This window comes from Pteropus alecto, unplaced genomic scaffold (assembly GCF_000325575.1).
Source record: "Pteropus alecto unplaced genomic scaffold, ASM32557v1 scaffold39, whole genome shotgun sequence".
Taxonomy (NCBI): Eukaryota; Metazoa; Chordata; class Mammalia; order Chiroptera; family Pteropodidae; genus Pteropus; species Pteropus alecto.
In genome coordinates, this window is record NW_006443568.1 from 81,922 (window position 1) to 99,701 (window position 17,780).

Sequence of the window (17,780 nt, forward strand, 5' to 3'; positions counted from 1 at the left end):
TCTTTCCAACTGAATGCTATTTCCCACATATAAATGGCAAATTTCTTCCAAGGCAGTGGTTCTCAATTGAGGAAGTCTGCTTTCCAGGGGACATGTGGCAATGTCTAGAAGACATTTTTGGTTGTCATACTGGGGAAGGGCTGCTACTGGCATCTAGTGGATGCAGATCAGAGATGCTGCTAAACATCCTACAAAGCACAGGATAGCTGTTCAACAACAAAGAATTATCCAGCCAAAAATGTCATGCATGAGTGCCAAGGTTGAGAAACCCTGTTCTAGAGCATTCTTTTTATATCCTTGGAACCTAGTAGTTACTGTTGGAGTAGCCTTATTTAAGAAGGGAGAAAAAAATCAACAAGCCAAGCCACGGGTCAGCACAAGGTGGGGATAGGCATGCCTACCCAACTTATCTTGGCTGCTGTAAAGCTGGAGATACCTAAACCTCCCAGTGACAGACAGGTCATACCAAGTGTGATTTCCTTTCTCTCCAAGGGCAGGTAGCTAATGCTGACCTCATTTGCTTTATTCTCTAGTGAATCTAACCGGCCAAAATGTAGATGGGCTGATCCTGTCCTTGTAATTCAATGAAAGGAAGGAGTAAGTATCTTTGTGCAGATTGGCAGTCTTTCAGCTCCGTGTCAGGCTCTGTCTTCCAAGGGTTTTCACATGTGCTCTTAGGGAAGACTAAGCTTGCTTTCCATGATGCAAAAAATCAAATGAGGTTTACAGGGTTTTCTCGTTCTGGCTCCATAGTAGGACAGACAGTAGCTGCCAAGTATATGTAGTCCCTGACCCTGGACTCTGCTCAACTTGAATTAGGACAGAGAATAGTCCTAGAGAAGGCTGCTGCACTGACATCCTGCCAGCCCAGCCTCAAAGACAAGGAAGGAAAAGGCCAACTGCCTTAGATGCTTCAAATGCACCACTAGGGGAAGTGAACCTTGGTGAGAAACCTACAGACCCGAAAAAGGCTTCCATTTTTCCCTCTTGTTTTTTCTTGTCTCTGAGTGGAAGAGTGAGTCTGAAGCCTGGTCTGAATACATAGTAAATATAAACACATATGAAATACAGAGTGCGTGAAGGCACATGCAGGTTTCTTGATATGGCTCATCAGTAGGATGCCACCACCACCACACACTTCCAGACTGAAAGGCCAGGCTGGTTCAGGGGGTGCAGGCGGGGAGATCATTTAAGGCTCAGAATGATCTCAACTCTTGACTACAAAACCTACATAGGGAGAATTTAAAAATGAGGAAAGCCTCTTATTTTCAGACTTAATAGATTTCTTCTCTAAATTTCAAGTCTTTTTCTAACTTCCCAGAAAGTTTACCTTGGGAGAATTCTTTGGCTTAAGTTTCAGTGAAATAAAGGTCTCTCTCCTTTCTCGCTAGTCTCCTGCTATGTACATACAAGTCCTTTTCCTCAATAATTAGAGTCTCTCTTGTTCAGGAAAATGGAATTTCCTGAAGAGATTAGCCAAAGTCTTTTCCTTCCGGTTTTCTGAAAACATGCTCAGTATTCTCCTTTATGATTTCTGGAATGATTTCTTCCTTTCTACTTCTAACAGAGAGATGAACCCAGGAAAGTGCCCTGAAGTCTTTGCCATTTCCATTTGCTAGATCCTCACTGGCTGACCATATTCTATCAATTATTCAGAAGTAATCGAGGAAAGAGCTTTTCCTAGCGATAACGACTTTCAGTTTTTTGTGTTCATTTAAGGAGGACATAATTTTTCCCATAGGCTAACTGCCTCTCCCTGCATTTATCACCACTATTACACAGTCCCAAATAAGACTAAGGTTCTCCACAGACTTGATTCATCTGTCTATTCCATCCATCCCCAATGGGCTTATTAGCTAGGTCAAAGCAGAGCCCATGTTCTGTCTCACAGATTCGTATCCTCTTCTCTTCAGGAGAGTCTGTCCTGAGAGCATGATACCGTTATAAAAAGAAGAGCTGAAAACAAAGCTTATGATTTTTTTTTTTAAAACATTTATCTTCATCTCTGTTTTTTTTCTCTATTAAAAACAATTTTAATCTGAAAGCAGTAATACTTTATGAAGCTGGTGTGAGGGAAGAATAATCTATTGCGGCACAGTAATCCAGGAACTCAGCACACAAATCAAGAAAATGACTTAGTCCTCAGAATGGGTCCAAGAAAACCTTCCCTTTACTCAGCCCCCAGGGAACTGTGGAACTGACAGAGCTTTTCCTCTCTCATTGTTTTCACTTCCCATGAGCTCAGTATGAACTAAGCCACAAGTGTGCTCCTCCCCTTATGACCCCCAAGACCTTTGCTGGGAGGAGGCAAAACTGCCTCCCAAAGTCTTTGACTTTATAAGGTGGATCTTATAAGGTGGAACCAGGCTTCTGATTTGCATCCCCAACTTGGGGAGGATATAAGGTGGATCTTATAAAGTGGAACCAGGCTTCTGATTTGCATCCCCAACTTGAGGAGGACAGACACAGAGCATTCAACTTTATCACTCTCCTTCTCTCATTCCTCTTTCAGTTTTGCCTTGTCAACACCAGTCCCCTGAAGATAAAACACAGTGTGCAGGTGACCAGCTGATCAGTGTCTGGTCCCAGCCTTCACATCTCTAGTATTGGTGGTGGGAGGCTTATTCTTAAAAGTCAGTGAAACGAGACTGCTATAACAAGCAACTAAAGCAGCTACTGAACTCTGAGCACTACTACGCAACATACTAGGACACAAATAAAATATGGTAATGTCCAGTAATTTCTCAGACCTTCTAGCAACATCAAAATTCACAATGTCTCTAGAAACCCAGGATTAAATGAAAAGGAAATGATTATTGTTCTCAAATCCAAACACTCTATATGCCTGCCTGTGAATCCTTTTTAAAATTCTAGCTGGTATTTAACACAATTTTAACAGGCTTGTTTACTTCATTTTCTAGCTCATTGAAGGCTGGAAGAAAGGGGTTGGTTGCTAAAGGCAGGCCCAGTGACAGCAGTGAAAATAACAGCAGTAAGAAATAATACCTGATATCATGGTAATGGAGAAAAACCAGAAACTACACACTGTCCCCACACGTATATACACACTGCCAATCCAGCCAGTATAGCAATGCAGAGGCCCTAAACAAGAACTTCAATACAGAACTCAAACTGCACAGCTAATTAGGAATATTTAATACAAAGCAGCTCCAAATGTTACTAATATTCTCGAAGAATCACCACAGGAGAGAACGGTATCATCTTTTTAGTAATGTTAACCTGCACTTATAAAGAAAAACTTACGCATAATATAGTATTTAGAAAATTAGGCAAATAAAATTTAAAATAATTCCCATATATGCCACAATCTAGTTGATAAAACTATTTTGAAGCCTAAAGGGATAAGTTTCAGTTTTATAAGAAATGCATTTAGTTGGTTAGACAGTTAATTCTAAGTAAACCGGATCCAAGTAAATTGGATCAATGAAGCGTGCCTGTAGAAGAGTCTTTGTTTTCAAAGAGCTTACAGTGGAAGAGGAAAGGAAATCGCACATGCTGAAGCAGGGAAGGTCACCCTGCCCCTGGAGCAGAGGTATGGGAGTCTCTAAGAGGAAAACATGTGGGCCCATGGGTTTGAATTTTCTCTATCTACCCTTTCCTTATTTGGGTGCCTCAAGAAACCCAAATACGATGACTTGCATTGCTCCAAACTGCGCTATTTCTAAACACGGTAAAGGGCCGTTAGCCAATGTCTCACTGTAATGCTGAATATACCATAAACTCCCAGAGAGGCTCTTCTGAAAAAGCCACCTTTCTGCACTTGGACCTTTCTACAAATTTGTGATCTCTCTCAGGACCATGTGGATCTGACCTGGTGACAACACCACCTCTCCACCCATGTTTTTAACAGAAAGAATCACGACAGGAAGGGACTTGGAGAGACAATTTAACTCTGATGGAGTGTTAACTGTGTAAGTGGGAATAATCAACACTAGTGATGGAAATAAAGTGTGAGAAGTATTCTTTCCAAATCCACTCCATACATCAAAAAGGAAACAGCAGTCGAGAGGCCTCTAGCAGTGGAGTGAGGTAATTTTAGGTATTTACAACAAAGTAAACTTTTGGGGCGAAAGGCACATGCAATGAGAGCCAAGACCCAAAGTCGGTTCCGAGTTCCAAGATCCAGACCCACCAAACTTGTACTTTGAGTCAACTCCTCTCATCGTCCCCTGTTGTTTTAAATTAAACTCACAAAATCTTGGGACTCAAAGAATTAAAATATTTTTTTGCAACTAAGGCAACATATCTCAAACTCTATAGGCAGAGAACTTGTATTCTTGAGGAATCTGGGGTGTAATTTTAAGCTACTTACTATAAGTGGAAAATTTCTTTCAAGTGTCATGTTTTAATTTAATCCTGAGAATTCTGCATTTTATTCTATAATATATTAATCAAATAATTTTCCCTTGAAATCTGTGATAAAAATCAACACTTTAGATAGGTGAGCATGCCATGTTTATCTTATGGCTTCTTATATCTCAATTTGAAAAACAGAAACCTGAAGAAACAAGCATTGCTATTATAAAATCAGTTAATCTGAAATCAGAATCTCATAAGAGGAGGTTCTTAAGACATGAGATTTGGACATTTCTTTCTATACCCTTAATTGGTTATAAAAACTGAAATAAATTTTAACAGAAAAATGTTTAAACTAATTGCTCAGAAGTCCAAGAGACTGTTCAGTTTCCAAAAACTATGCTTTGATGGTGATGGAAGTGAGAATAATGAAACCAGGGACAGAAGTTAAGATGTATACTCAATCGGTTTCCAAGTTACAAGAAAAGAAATATACATATTAGATAGGAAAAGACTGAAAAACAAGGGCAAGACTTACTTTAAAGTCTGCTAGTTGTTGGTTGATGATATCCACTTCGGTTCCCACTATCCATTGGAGGGCCTCTCCCTCCTCTGCCGCGGTGGTCATGTCATTGAGTACCTTCAATGTCCTATAGAAGTCCTCTACACGGCCCAGTGTCAGCTCCAGCTGCTCCTGACGAGCTTTACTCCTTTCTGCCAATTTGCCACACTGTTTGTTCAGGGCTTCTAGCTCCCTCTTGAGACCTAACAAATCCAGAGTCCCCTCTTCTTCCAGCATTTGTCGGCACTCTGCTTCAGAGGCCTCTATGTCTAACTTGAGAGCTTGGATTTTGTTAAGGAATAGCTGTACATCCTCAATTTGGGACTGGAGACTGTCAGTGTCTCTGCCGATAGCACTCATGCTATCTAGCTCATCGTCCAGGTCTGCCAATTGAGAAAACATCTCTCGGACTCGGCAGTGAAATTGGCCGATTCCCTCCAGCTTGTTTTCCATCATCATGCAACTACTGTTCACTCTTTGCTTCACTTCTAGGAACTCTTGCTGGGTGACCTCAGCTTGATGCAGAAGTTGGGAAGCATCAGACCCATCTGGAGCATCTTCTACCAGACCCTGAGTAAAGTTCCTCAGATAGTCTACCTGAGGCTCCAGGGCCTGCAGCACTTCCTGTTGGGCTCTTAGCTTCTCCAGGTTCTTGTTGCTACAAGCTTGAGAGCCTAAAGCATCAAAGATCTCAAGTTGGTGTTTGGCCCCTTCGACCTTCTTTTCAATATTCTTAAAGCTTTCCTGGAACTCCTTGAGTCTCTGAGTCATTTCTTCGAGTGACCCTGTTTTGGCCTGTAGCTCTTCTGTAACAGAATCCATGTTCTGGTTGATTCTAGCCTTCTCATCTCGGATATCATCCTCATCTGTTTCTGAAGAATTGATCAGAATATCAGCAGCATTGTTCAATATTTCCAGCAGGGAACGACGCTTTTCCACCTCACTCAGCATAGCCTTTGATCTCAGGAGACTGGACTCTAGCTGCACTGGATCCAGAGTGACCTGCAAATCAGACATCTTGGCCTTACAATCTTCTATCCAAGGCATGAGGTCTTCCACGTGCCACTGATATTTCTGAGCTTTCTGCAAACAGTCCTTGAGCCTGGATTGTCTGTCTGCAGTTTTTTTACTAAGTTCTTCCCATTGGCTTTTGAGCTCAACCAACTGGTTTTGTAAAGTCTTTTTCTCTTCTCCAGGAGGTACAGAAAGAAGCAGAGATTCTCCTTCAGCCACAATCACCTCATAGGAACCACTGTGTTGGTTAAGGCTCTTCTGAAACTCTTCATTCTCCTGTAGCTGAGACTGTTGCCGCTCCAATTTTGCGGAAATTGGGCAGTTTTTTGCTTGCTGACTTTGTTTGTCATCCAACCAGGTTCTAAGCTCATCAAACATTTGCTGGAACTGCTGGGTGCTGGCAAGAGCTGCCTGGAGCCTGTTCATGCGATCAGCTGAAATGAGGAAATCAAATTTAAATCAATCAAGCATTTAAAATGTTTGCTGAGAGTATATGGTCTAATCTTAGGGGAAGGAAACTAAGGTTAATTGAAGGCCTACCATAAAGGAGGCATATAGCTAGGCTCCCCCACTTACTACATTTTATTTAATACTCATTAAATCTTGTAAGGTGATCTAAGTAACAGAAGTAAACTTTTATTTCTAAGCTGGTATAAAGGCACAAAATGTCTCCAGAAAAAAAGGCAATGAATTAATGACAAATTTCTTCTTGTACAAGGTCATGATAAGAAGTCCAGAACATGTTCTAATTTTGGAAATGCGTGTGTATAAGTGCATGGTATAAAGAAAATAAGTGAGCATTAGCAAGGAATAAGTGTGTAACTCCACCTATAAGTACATTTATGAGCATGAATCTCTAGAATTATGGTATGTAGTGCTTCACATATTCCTTATGCCCAATCAATCTGCAATGACCAGTTCTCACTGCAGCTGAACAAAGGGATATATTAACACTATTCTGAGTCCAAAAGATACTACAGGGTCATTCTAGATTCTTGGAACTACCACTAAACTACTCCTTCTTTTGGTTTGCCATTAATAATGGCAGCAGTGTGCTCTTCACCCCGACTCACCTGCAAGGTCTTCTAAGCCTTTGAGAGGCAGGGCAACTGTTTCCAAACGCTTCTTCAGCTCATCCTTGAGGTACTGCTCACCAATGAGCACTGAGAGTTCATCGCAGAGTGTCTGCGCCTCCTTAATCTCATGATCTAATTGTTCCACATCCGATCGAATCTCACTGGTCTCCTCCAATTGCTGCTTTACAGCCTCAGGTTGGGTGCTGATGGCCGACTGGTCACTAAGTCGCTGTCCAACTGCCTTCACTTTCTGTGATAGGTCCTGGAGCAGTTCCTGGTACTGGGTGCTTTTGACAATAGCTTGGTCAATTTGGCTGGAACGGGAATTGAGTTTGTCTGTCAGCTCAATCCATTTCTGATTGATGCTCTGGAGTTCTTTCTGTACTTGGCTGCTGGGTGGAGAGACATCTCCAGGGCCTGTTAGGATGCCCTGAGCTGCCTCATTCAGCTGCTCATGCTGTTGCTTGCGTGCTTCAAATTCCTTTAGCATAAACTGTAATGGAAACGACACCAGGATGTTTAGAGAGAAAAGACAGATCTAAAAATGGTGTCAAAACAAAAACTGACTTTGGATTGTGCCAAGTAGTACTAACTTCTTTTGAACATAAACCAAAAAACTCCAAAGACCAAGTTATTAGGAATATACATATTATTTATATTGACTGCTGAATAAAAATTTGTTTTGAAAGGATCATTATGTCCATTTTATTTATTTTCCTTATCAGTCCTACTCTGTTTTAACATCGGTTACTAAGGTCAGCCATGGTTGGGAAATTGAAGTTTGTTTTCCGGATTGGTACTTATCAGCTTTGCCAGGCAAAACCCAGGCTTCTGAACTGGGCACCTGGATCCCACAGCCAGCTATATTACTGCCTGGGCTTGCTGTCTGAACTCTCAATACCTCTGTTTTCTTAGTTTCTTTCTTGGCATTCCAACAACACATACAATCTGTACATTATAATATAGCACAATTAGATAATGAGCTTCTTTAAAACAAGTACTATGCCTTTTTATGCTTTTCTATCCACTGCTTTACTCATCAAAAAAGTTAGGATTTATAGGTTCTGGAGTCAGACTGTCTGGGTTCAAATCCTGACTCCATCCCTTAATAGCTGTATAAACTTAGGCAAGTTTTTAAAAAGTTCTCCAAATCTTAGTTTCCTCTTCTTCAAAATGAGGATAGTAAAGTACTTACTTGGCTGTTGTAAGGATTAAATAAGAAAATTTATGGAAAGTACTCAGCACTTACAGTGCACAAAAATAAGTAAGACACAACCTCAAGGAATAACAGATGTGTAAATAATAAACTATAGTAGAATATAACAAAACTAAAAATGTTAAAACACTAATGTGAACATGAAACTGTGAAAGCAAGGAGTAAAGGTGATTAATTCTACAGGGGCTGACAAAAGTAGAAGTGGGCAATCAGGAAAGGCTTCACAGATGACATAATAAAGAATATGTAAGAGCAGAGAGTAAGGCTGGTTGAGGGGAGGCCCTAGGATTAGAAAAGGCACAGGGCTGTATGAGTGCGACATGTTCGGGGAAAAACACATTATCTGGTATGGGCAGAAACCTGGGTATATGGGGGCAGAGTTGAAAATGAGGTTGGCAAAACAAACTGGGACTAGATTATGAAAACTCTTATATATCGCATTGAGCAGGTATTTGGACTTTAACAGGCAGTCAAGAGCCACTGAAGCATTTTAATATATTCAGATATATGATTTAAGGAGATAACTTGATAATTGTGTGGAATAGAGACTAGACAAAGAAGCCCCTTAGGAGGCTGTTGCAATGGTTTAGGCCTGAGATTAAGCCTACTGGAGGCATTTAGAATGGAGGAGAAGGGATGGATTTAAAACAGTGTTTCTCGAATTATGCCCGCAGGAGTCCTAAATTCTTTCAGGGGATCCATGAGATCAGAACTATTTTTATAAGAATACTAAGGTGTTATTTGCTTTTAAAATTCTTGTTCTCTCATGAATGTTCAATGGCGTTTTCCAGAGACATGTGCTATCACAGCAGATTGAATGCAGAAGCAGATATGAAAATCTATGAGAAAATTCTATTAAGCTAGACAGTAAAGAGATTAGCAAAGATATAAAACAATGCCACTCTCATTAAATGTTTGTTTTTGAAAATGCATTTTTTATATAAAATGTTACTTATATTAATTTTATCGTTTTATCATTATTTTAAAATTAATACATATTTAAAAAGTTCCTCAGTGTTTTAATATAGTAAATATCCATAGATAGCAATAGATAAACACAAGCTCTTTGGGGTCCTCAATAAGTTTTAAGTGTATAAAAGGGTTTTGAGACCAAAAAGTTTGAAAACCACTGGATTAGAAAAATATTTGTAAACTGACTGAATGGGACTTGATAATTAATTGCATGCAGGGGCTAAAAGAAAGTTTTCTATCAAAAATTACTTAGGTCTCAATTTAGGGGACTTGGTGGATGGTGAAAAGAAATGCAACAAGTTAGGGCGGATGTAGAACAAAGAAAGGTTCTAGGCAGAATTTCATTGGAAATGACATAATTTGGCCTAAATTTCATGATGTTAGGCACTTAAGCCAATTTTTTTGAGGTTTGGTCAGCAGAAAAGCTTTCAGTAAAGCCAGAAGATATAAGTTATTGCATTAAGTAATGTGGATGGCTATCACTGGGGATTATAAGTAAAATATGATTCTACAATTTAGTCAGAAGTTCACATTCTCACATCACTCATCTTACTGACTATTAATGATATTACTAATAATTATTGACGATTTACTGTTTGACAGGCACCATGACAAAGACTTTAGAAATATCTCATTTGAACTAAAGATCAAGACTCTGAGAGGTTAAATGACTTGCCGGGGGACTTATGAAACCTACTTGCTGAGAGCAGCATGCAAACCCAGGTTCATGTGACTCTAATTTCTTTGCTCGAAAGCATTCAGCTATACTGCTCACCTGGACCTGCTGCTTTTGTGCATTCAGCATGTTGGGGTCAATAGACAGGGGCCCCAGCACTCCCATCATCAGTTCCTTCTCCATCAGCCAGGGCCGGAGTTGGGATTCTGCAGCCTGGAAGCAGGCCAGATGACTTGCAGATTCCTCTAGCTGCCTTTGCCGAGCCATCGTCACCTCCGTGGCCCTTTCCCATCGGGAATCTGTAGAGAGGAAATGAGAAAATATATTCCTTCACTCTCATCAACCACAGGCCTGATCCCTAAATTATGTTCCTAATATACTACAGGAAATGACTTATTTATTTAAATGTTTAAATATTTTTTTAAAGTTAAAAATAATCTTCCATTAATTTTAACTAAAGTAACACAAACAGTTTTGTATCTTGATTGTGGTAGTAGTTATATGAAACTAGACAGGGGATAAAACTGCACAGAAGTACATACACACACATAAATGAGTACATGTAAAGTATCTTACACTATAAAGATATTATTTCGTAGCCTTTTAAAAAATTTTTCTATATTATGAATATCTTCTGTGCCAATAAGTATTTTCATACCAATATTCATCTACATTACTTATAGTTCAATATTATGAACACAGCATAATTTATCTAATCCTTTCATTGACTAGTTAGATTATTTCCCATTTTTATCATCAATGCTCTATTTAGTTTTTGATTACAGCAGACTGTCACTTTGACTTGCCCAAGAAAGCCAAACTCCTGACACTTTGAGTGTGAAATCTCTGAATTTTTTTCCCTAATCAAGCTCACTGTTTAACCCTATCTGGACTTCTTATTTGCTTATGAAAATTAACTAAAAATAATTCCTGCTTTATAGGATATGCTAAAATGCTGTATTTGCTTTGAAGACAAGCAGTTTAGACAAGATGAATTTGTAACACCCGTGTGATAACTTACCGAGCTCCTCCTGCATTTTCTTCCAGTTCTCTGCTTCTTGTGAGTTAGGATATGCTATTAGTAATTCAGCTAGGGCTTCCTTTACTTTTTGGATTTTTGGAGAATTCTGTTCCAATTCCGCCAGGAAGGCCTAGGAAAAGAACATCATGTATGCCATGAGATTTCTGGATGGGAAACAAAGATGTGAGTGTGGAGGAAATGAGTGGAAGATTGAGTGGCTATCAAGGCTCTAATTCTGATTCTATCCATGACCTGTTTAGTGATTTAAGATACTTAACCTTTCTGCTTCAATTTTTATTTAAAATGAGAATCTAGATGGTAGTATCTAAATTTTTTTTATGTACAACACATCAGTAGAACCCAATAAGAAAGAATTAATAATCCCTATAAACTAAAAGTGTCAAGATACAATCATGATGATGATGAGAAAAATGATGATGCTTATGTAGTTGGAGATGACATGCTATGCTCAATTGGAATATAAAAAGTTTTGGCAAAAAAAAATTTTTTTTTTTAGGTGAGGCAACCCTTGGTTGACCTCACAGATTGCAAGGACCTTGTCAGTTTACAATCTTTTATTTTTTATTTTTCACGCCTACAGCATCTGTTCTTCCTAGGTGGTTTCCCATCCAAGTACTAACCAGGCCCGACCCTGCTTAGTTTCCGAGATCAGATGGGATTGGGCTTGTTCAGGGTGGCATGGCTGTAGACGGCAAAAAAATTTTACAGGATTTTCTATATGGTTTTATTTCTTCTGATGTTCTTCCTAGTCCAATGTGTCAATCTGAAGAACGAACTGCAATCACAGATATTTAGATCCCTCCAAGAGCTGGAAAGTCACTTGTATGAGAATGGTTTGGTTTTAAGCATCATACAAAAAATGAAATCACATTCTCAATGAGCTCATGCATCTGAGGAGGGTTATTCTCTTTCTGCAAACACATCTGGTTTTGTTTCTGAATCTGATTTATAAAAATTTCTAATTTCACAGGTAAGAAGATTCCCTAGGAGAGTTTAGGCATATTCCTCATTTGAAAGTCAAACATGCTGCTCACCATGGCCCTGGGTGGTTGGCCATGTCTCACTCTCAGGTCCCTGGGCTCAGGCAGGAACACTGGTGCAGCAGTCTCTTCCCCTTAGTTTTTGGGATGCAGCTAATGTAAACAATACCTTGTTAGATTCGGCTTGGGCTCTCACTGTTTCTGTCTTGGTTGGAGATGAAGAGGCATCCATGCCTTTTAGGATTTCCTCTTTGGATTCCAGCCACTGTAGCACTGAGCTTGTCTCCTTCTGAACTTCCTGCATTCTGCTGAGGATAGCCTGAAGGTTTTCCTGGTGTCTCCGAAGTACTCCCCCAAGTTTCTCATATTTCAAGTTTATGTCTGACATGTCACATTGGATCTCCGTCAGATCTAGTATCATAGAAAAACAAATCAGATTGGGCATAGCTCTCCAAACAACCCCACTGGTTCCTAAACACTAAATTTCTCATCAGGATTAAGCATCTCTCCTAGTCCTTCTCGCGAACTAGAGATTATCTTCCTGCTAAATCACATAAAAGTTCCTATTTGCATACACAGAGTGAAAGAGCTCTCATTAATCTGCTTTTTGATTTCAGCATTATTACTCACATGTATGAATAAAACATGGGAACAACAAAAGTGAGGGGAGTTAAGGATCTGGGGCATTCTCCTCCTCTCTCTTCTCTGAACTACAAAGAAATCACCTAACTGGGAGGTCGAGGGTAGACTAGACTACCTCTAGTATAGCTTCTTTAAAATTCAAAGATTCCCATATTTTATCTTCAAGGTCTTTCCTCATTGGTTTGACCTAGTGGTACAGTTTTTATTTCTTTAGTATCTGATTTCACTTGCTGCCAACCCGTTAGCCTATAGCTGGCAAACAAAAAGGCATCGCACTTGCTTCTTCCTAGATTTTTACCCTCACACCCATCCTGGCAGCAGTTCTTCCACACATATATGGAAACATACACAGGTGCAAACACGAACACTGTCCTAACACACCCAACAAAGAGGCACTGTTGAAATGGCATTCTCACCTTTGCAGGTGTGGTATCCGTTTACACTGCCTACAGAGCTTCCTACAGAGGGCAGTATGGAACCTGAGCAGAAGGACAGAGAGACAAACAGGGCAAGACAAACGTGTTAGGAATACATAGAGGCACTGAATTTGTTCTTTGGCACTCACTTTGAGCTCAGGTATCAGGAAGTTAACACAGCACAGGACAACATACTCATGGAAAGAGACAAATCATTTTAGCTGCCAGGCAACAAAGTGTTACTTGAGGTGTTTCAGCTCCTTAGCAGTAATGATTTCTAACCCTTTCTAGAGGAAATCCAAATTCCCTTCTTAAATTTCCAACTTAAATTCTTTGGACCCTTCCCTAATTTTGTGAAGTACTGGTAAAATGATTAAGTCTTTAGAATGTTATTTGACATCCTTTAGAATGAGGATTTATAATGAAGCCAAAAGGTTCAACTTTAACATCAATGTCTTTCAACATAATAAAAATGAATAATATGTACAATCAAGGACATAAAAGTACCATTCTTTTAATAATGACATTAAAACCAACTCTTCTTATATTGTTTCAAAAGGAAGATTCCCTATCTTTTCTCTCATGACTTTTTGCTCTCCTTCTTAGATCAGAAAACAAATTCTAATTGCCAATAGATTTGGCTCATAAACGTTCCCATGAATTCTGCTTTAGGCCTTTGGTTCTGCTTCTAATTACCACAATTTCACCTATGTTCTCCCCAAGTTGATTTCTTGTATTTTGGAGGAGTGTCCCAAGTTAAGTAAATATTAGGTCATATAATTATAAAGATTAAACAGAAATCTGAAGAATATTCATGATATAATGTTGCATTAAAAGGACGGAATAAAACTCATGTACCCTGATTTTTCGCTGTGGAAAAAACTCATGTGCAAGTTATATTAAAAAATGGATCAAACAGAAAGATCATATTCAATTGTAGTGTGGTGACAGCCGAAGGAAACTGGACTCGTAATTAGGTGAAGAAGGTCCTAGTCAACACCATCACTAACTCCATATGTGAGCCTTCTTCCCTAGGATATGAAGATAATACTACCTATCTTGTCAGCTTTCATGGGGTTACTGGAGAGAGGTGGTGAGGTAATGTATATGAAAGCACTTTATGAAACAAAAAGCATTACACAAATGTAAGGAACTGGAACATTCACGGTTTTTCAGAGTTGGAACAGAACTTTGAGAAAAATCAGGCTGGTGATTTCAAACTGATTTTCAAAGCACCTAAGGAGGTGCTCTTTAGGGACTCTGTAAATGTTTGGTTCAAATTTAATATTCAGAATGTATTTCGAACTACTTAGAAATGGCAATAAAACATGCATATTCGATTATGTTCAACCACATGTTAACCCACTAGATACAACCAATTTACAGTCGTCTCTCAGTAACCACGGAGGGAATGGTTCTAGGACACCCTCAGATACCAAACTCCACGGTGTCAAGTTCCTTCTATCAAATTGTATAGTATTTGCATATAACTTATGTACATCCTCTCATATACTTTAAATCATCTCTATATTATTTATACCTAATACAATGTAAATGCTATGTAAATAGTTGTTATACTGTATTGTTTAGGGAAGAGGACAAGAAAAAAGTCTGCACATGTTCAGTACAGATGCAACCATCACAGGCCTAACTACATAGTACATGTCTGCAACAATGTGACATTTTCCCAAATATTTTTGATCTGCTATTGGTTGAATTGCAGATGTGAATACTGAGGGCCAAGTGTATGCTCCTTTTGGGGGGAGAGCAAAGAAGCTCCTGATGTATACATTTTAAGTTCTTTGAGTGTCATTGATTGGAATGTTGTAGCTCTTCACCAGCACTCATTTTATAATATTCAAACTTACACATGTCCATTCATGCACAAAGAAAAACATACAGCATATGTGTACTACATTAAATAAAATGTCAAAAAAGGCTGAGGCAAAAAAAAAAAAAAAAAGAGAGAGAGAGAAAGAAAGAAAGGTTGAGGCCCATCTTCTCAGAGAAGGGTCTCATCAAGGTAGAATTGTCTAATAATAGAATTCAGGTAATAATGATGTTGGATGTTGGGTTATAGACAATTTTTGTCCTCAGTGCCAGTTTTAGGTGCCTTCCATGTTTAAGAAAAAAATGTGAGCCCTCAATGAATATTCTTGTTGAATTAACATTGAAACAAGAATTTCTCATTATATCACTTTCAAGCTTCTAGTTTAGTTTAATCAAAGAGTATTCTGAGAACGTAGAGTGAAATTTTAAAAAAACATTTGTCATCATTTTCAACCATTTATCTGTGTGAACCATATTTTCTGGATGCAAGGCAACCAAACAAAATTTAGAAATAAATAAATCAGATGATGCTGTCAACCAACAGTCCTCTTTAAAAATTTTTTATGTTTACAAAGATAGTCTCAATATTCTCATTAATGGATTTCATAATAAAGAAAGACTATAAATGAACTTATAAGGGAAATTTATGCCCACAAAATATCTTTCTTTCTTTGCTTTCTGTAGTAGAGTTCTACATGAAATTTAATTAAAAAAAAAAAAGAGATTCTGGTGCTTTAGAAAGTTTGAACAACCAGGAGTTAGCAAGCTATAGCCCACCAGCCATATCAGACCCTCTGCCTATTTCTGTACACAGTTTCATTGGAACACAGACACGCCCGCACATTTATATTCTCTGTGGTTACTTTTGTGCTACAATGGCAGAGGCATATAGATGTGACAGAGACCACATGGCCCACAGGGCTAAAATATTTTTTATCTGGCTCTTTGTAGAAAAAGTTTGCTAACTCCTGATGTAGTCATACGCTAAGTAACTGAATTTAGAGGTTTATGTGTCAGAATATAAGAATCACCAATTCCCTGAACTGTTGTCATTATTAAATAATTCAATGTTGAATGCAATTCAATACTGAACTTCTGGGGAGTTCTAAGAGATCTTTAAACTTTAGGATATGGTAGAAAAGTAGCCATTCTCAGGAAAAGGAGTGTAAACTTTTCCTTTACTATTTAAGTGGCTATAAGAGTACACTAACATCGTCTGGTAATAAAACCTACAAGATATCAATTAACAACCAGCAAGTGACTGAGTTCATAATGAATTTGTTTGAAAGACTTAATTTGCAGCCAGAGATTATTTAGGTATCTAGGCACAATCTTTGTATCTACTTCCAAGAGATGTGTCAGTCCCTGGTGTACCCATACTATCTCCTAAATATAAGCCTCTCCCCAAATATCACATTTATACCATCCAGAGCTGACCCCAGTATAAAGATGATGTGTAGCCATCCATTCACATGTACAAAAGAGAGAAATTCCTCAAGATAGAAAATTCTGTTTTAATATTTCTATGTTCATTTGACAGTTCTAAGCGGGCCAACTAGTCCCTTTACTTTTTCCCATCACAGGAAGAGATTTTGTAAAATGGAGCAATGTTATACAGCAAATGAGAAATAGATCAGGTTGAGTGGGGAAGACTGCTTCATGGATCCCCATTTGTTCTCATAGCCGACCTTGATTCTGACTTTTATTAAATAAGAGGTCATCACCAAAGGCCAAAGCAAAGAATGAGGTTTATTCTCTATATGTTTCAGAGCCTGCACTCACCTGTTTTGGCCTGGGAATCAGGTGCTGTGATCTCCATGATGAGATTTTCTAAAGATGTGCCTGTGCAATTGATTTCTTCTACCAAAGTTCCCTTACTTGTCCAGTCATCTAGGAGACCCTGTTTCAAGAACAAAAAGCTAAATGTAACATCTGAGAGCTTTCTCCTCATAAGTGGGGATGTCTGTTCTTCTATATATACTCCCTAGTTATGATGAATTAAAAGACCATCCTCATATATTGAGCCATTTCAAGATCTTAGACAGCCAGGTATGAAAGAATGATACCTTGAAATAATCAGGACCTTCGCATTCATTCATTCGTTCATTCATTCATTATTTAATGAGTATTTACTATAGGCCAGGCATCATGTTAGACACTGGGAATACAAAATAAGGATACAGTTCCTAAAACCAAGAGTTCAGATTATCAACTGCATTGTAATGTAATATATGCTATTACAGAAATATAGACAATCAGTAAATTTTGAGAACACAAGAGGAGATACAACTAACTCTGGCTAGAGGGAGGAAAGCTCTGAGTTAAGACAAGAGGTTGCCAAGTGGCCAAAGGTAACAGCATGCATGTAAAGAATACAAAGGAAATGGCCTCTGCAAAGTAAAATGAGGAGCTAAACAGTGATGTGTAGAGACATACACAGAATCATAGGCTACACTTTGCATTTTCAAGGGAACTTTTTATTGGGTTTAAGATAGGAAATAATGGCATCTGTTTTAACACTTAAGTAAGTACCAAGTCATATTGTGTCTAAGATGTGGACTGCCTACCATGGTAATAAGATTTTACTCTAAAATAGGGACACCATCCTTGCCTTCAATCCCTTCCTCCGCACTGAATTTCCCTGATAATTAGTTTGCTTTTGACTTAAAGCTGGAGAGCAGCAACAGAGAAAGACAGAGAGCCATGAACATCTAGCAAGTTCATGCTGCCTAACTTCAAACTGAACCTTATCAATTCATAGCTGCCAATTTTTATTAATTACTCTTGACTCAAAGGGTAATTACTCAAAGGGCCACAGTTCTCAAATTATGCACTGACTCACAGGACATCTTAAATTTTTGAAAGAAATACAGTGACATCTGTTGGACACCATATGAACAACTACTATATTAAGTTGTTTGGACCTGACCACTTGGCAAGTGAGGTTTTCTATTTTTGTTTTTGGCCTTTGTGCTGCCATGAAAAATTTCTTGAAACATAAGGGTACTATGAACCAAGAAATTGGGAAACTTCTGTC

At 38.6% G+C, this 17,780-nt stretch overlaps 1 protein-coding gene and 1 pseudogene across 1 annotated transcript in view; both read right to left on the reverse strand.

Annotated features, from left to right (window-relative positions):
• The window catches only part of MACF1 (microtubule-actin crosslinking factor 1), a 208,887-nt gene that overhangs the window by 72,575 nt on the left and 118,532 nt on the right, over positions 1–17,780 (reverse strand). Inside the window, exons 46-52 of the mRNA XM_025041357.1 lie at positions 16,526–16,643; positions 12,914–12,976; positions 12,025–12,266; positions 10,855–10,984; positions 9,933–10,132; positions 6,967–7,462; positions 4,856–6,327 (exon numbers count right to left, since the gene is read on the reverse strand). Of these exons, the coding sequence (XP_024897125.1) occupies positions 4,856–6,327; positions 6,967–7,462; positions 9,933–10,132; positions 10,855–10,984; positions 12,025–12,266; positions 12,914–12,976; positions 16,526–16,643 (2,721 nt within the window). The remainder of the gene's footprint in view (positions 1–4,855; positions 6,328–6,966; positions 7,463–9,932; positions 10,133–10,854; positions 10,985–12,024; positions 12,267–12,913; positions 12,977–16,525; positions 16,644–17,780) is intronic.
• Positions 11,447–11,565, reverse strand: LOC112473100 (annotated as a pseudogene).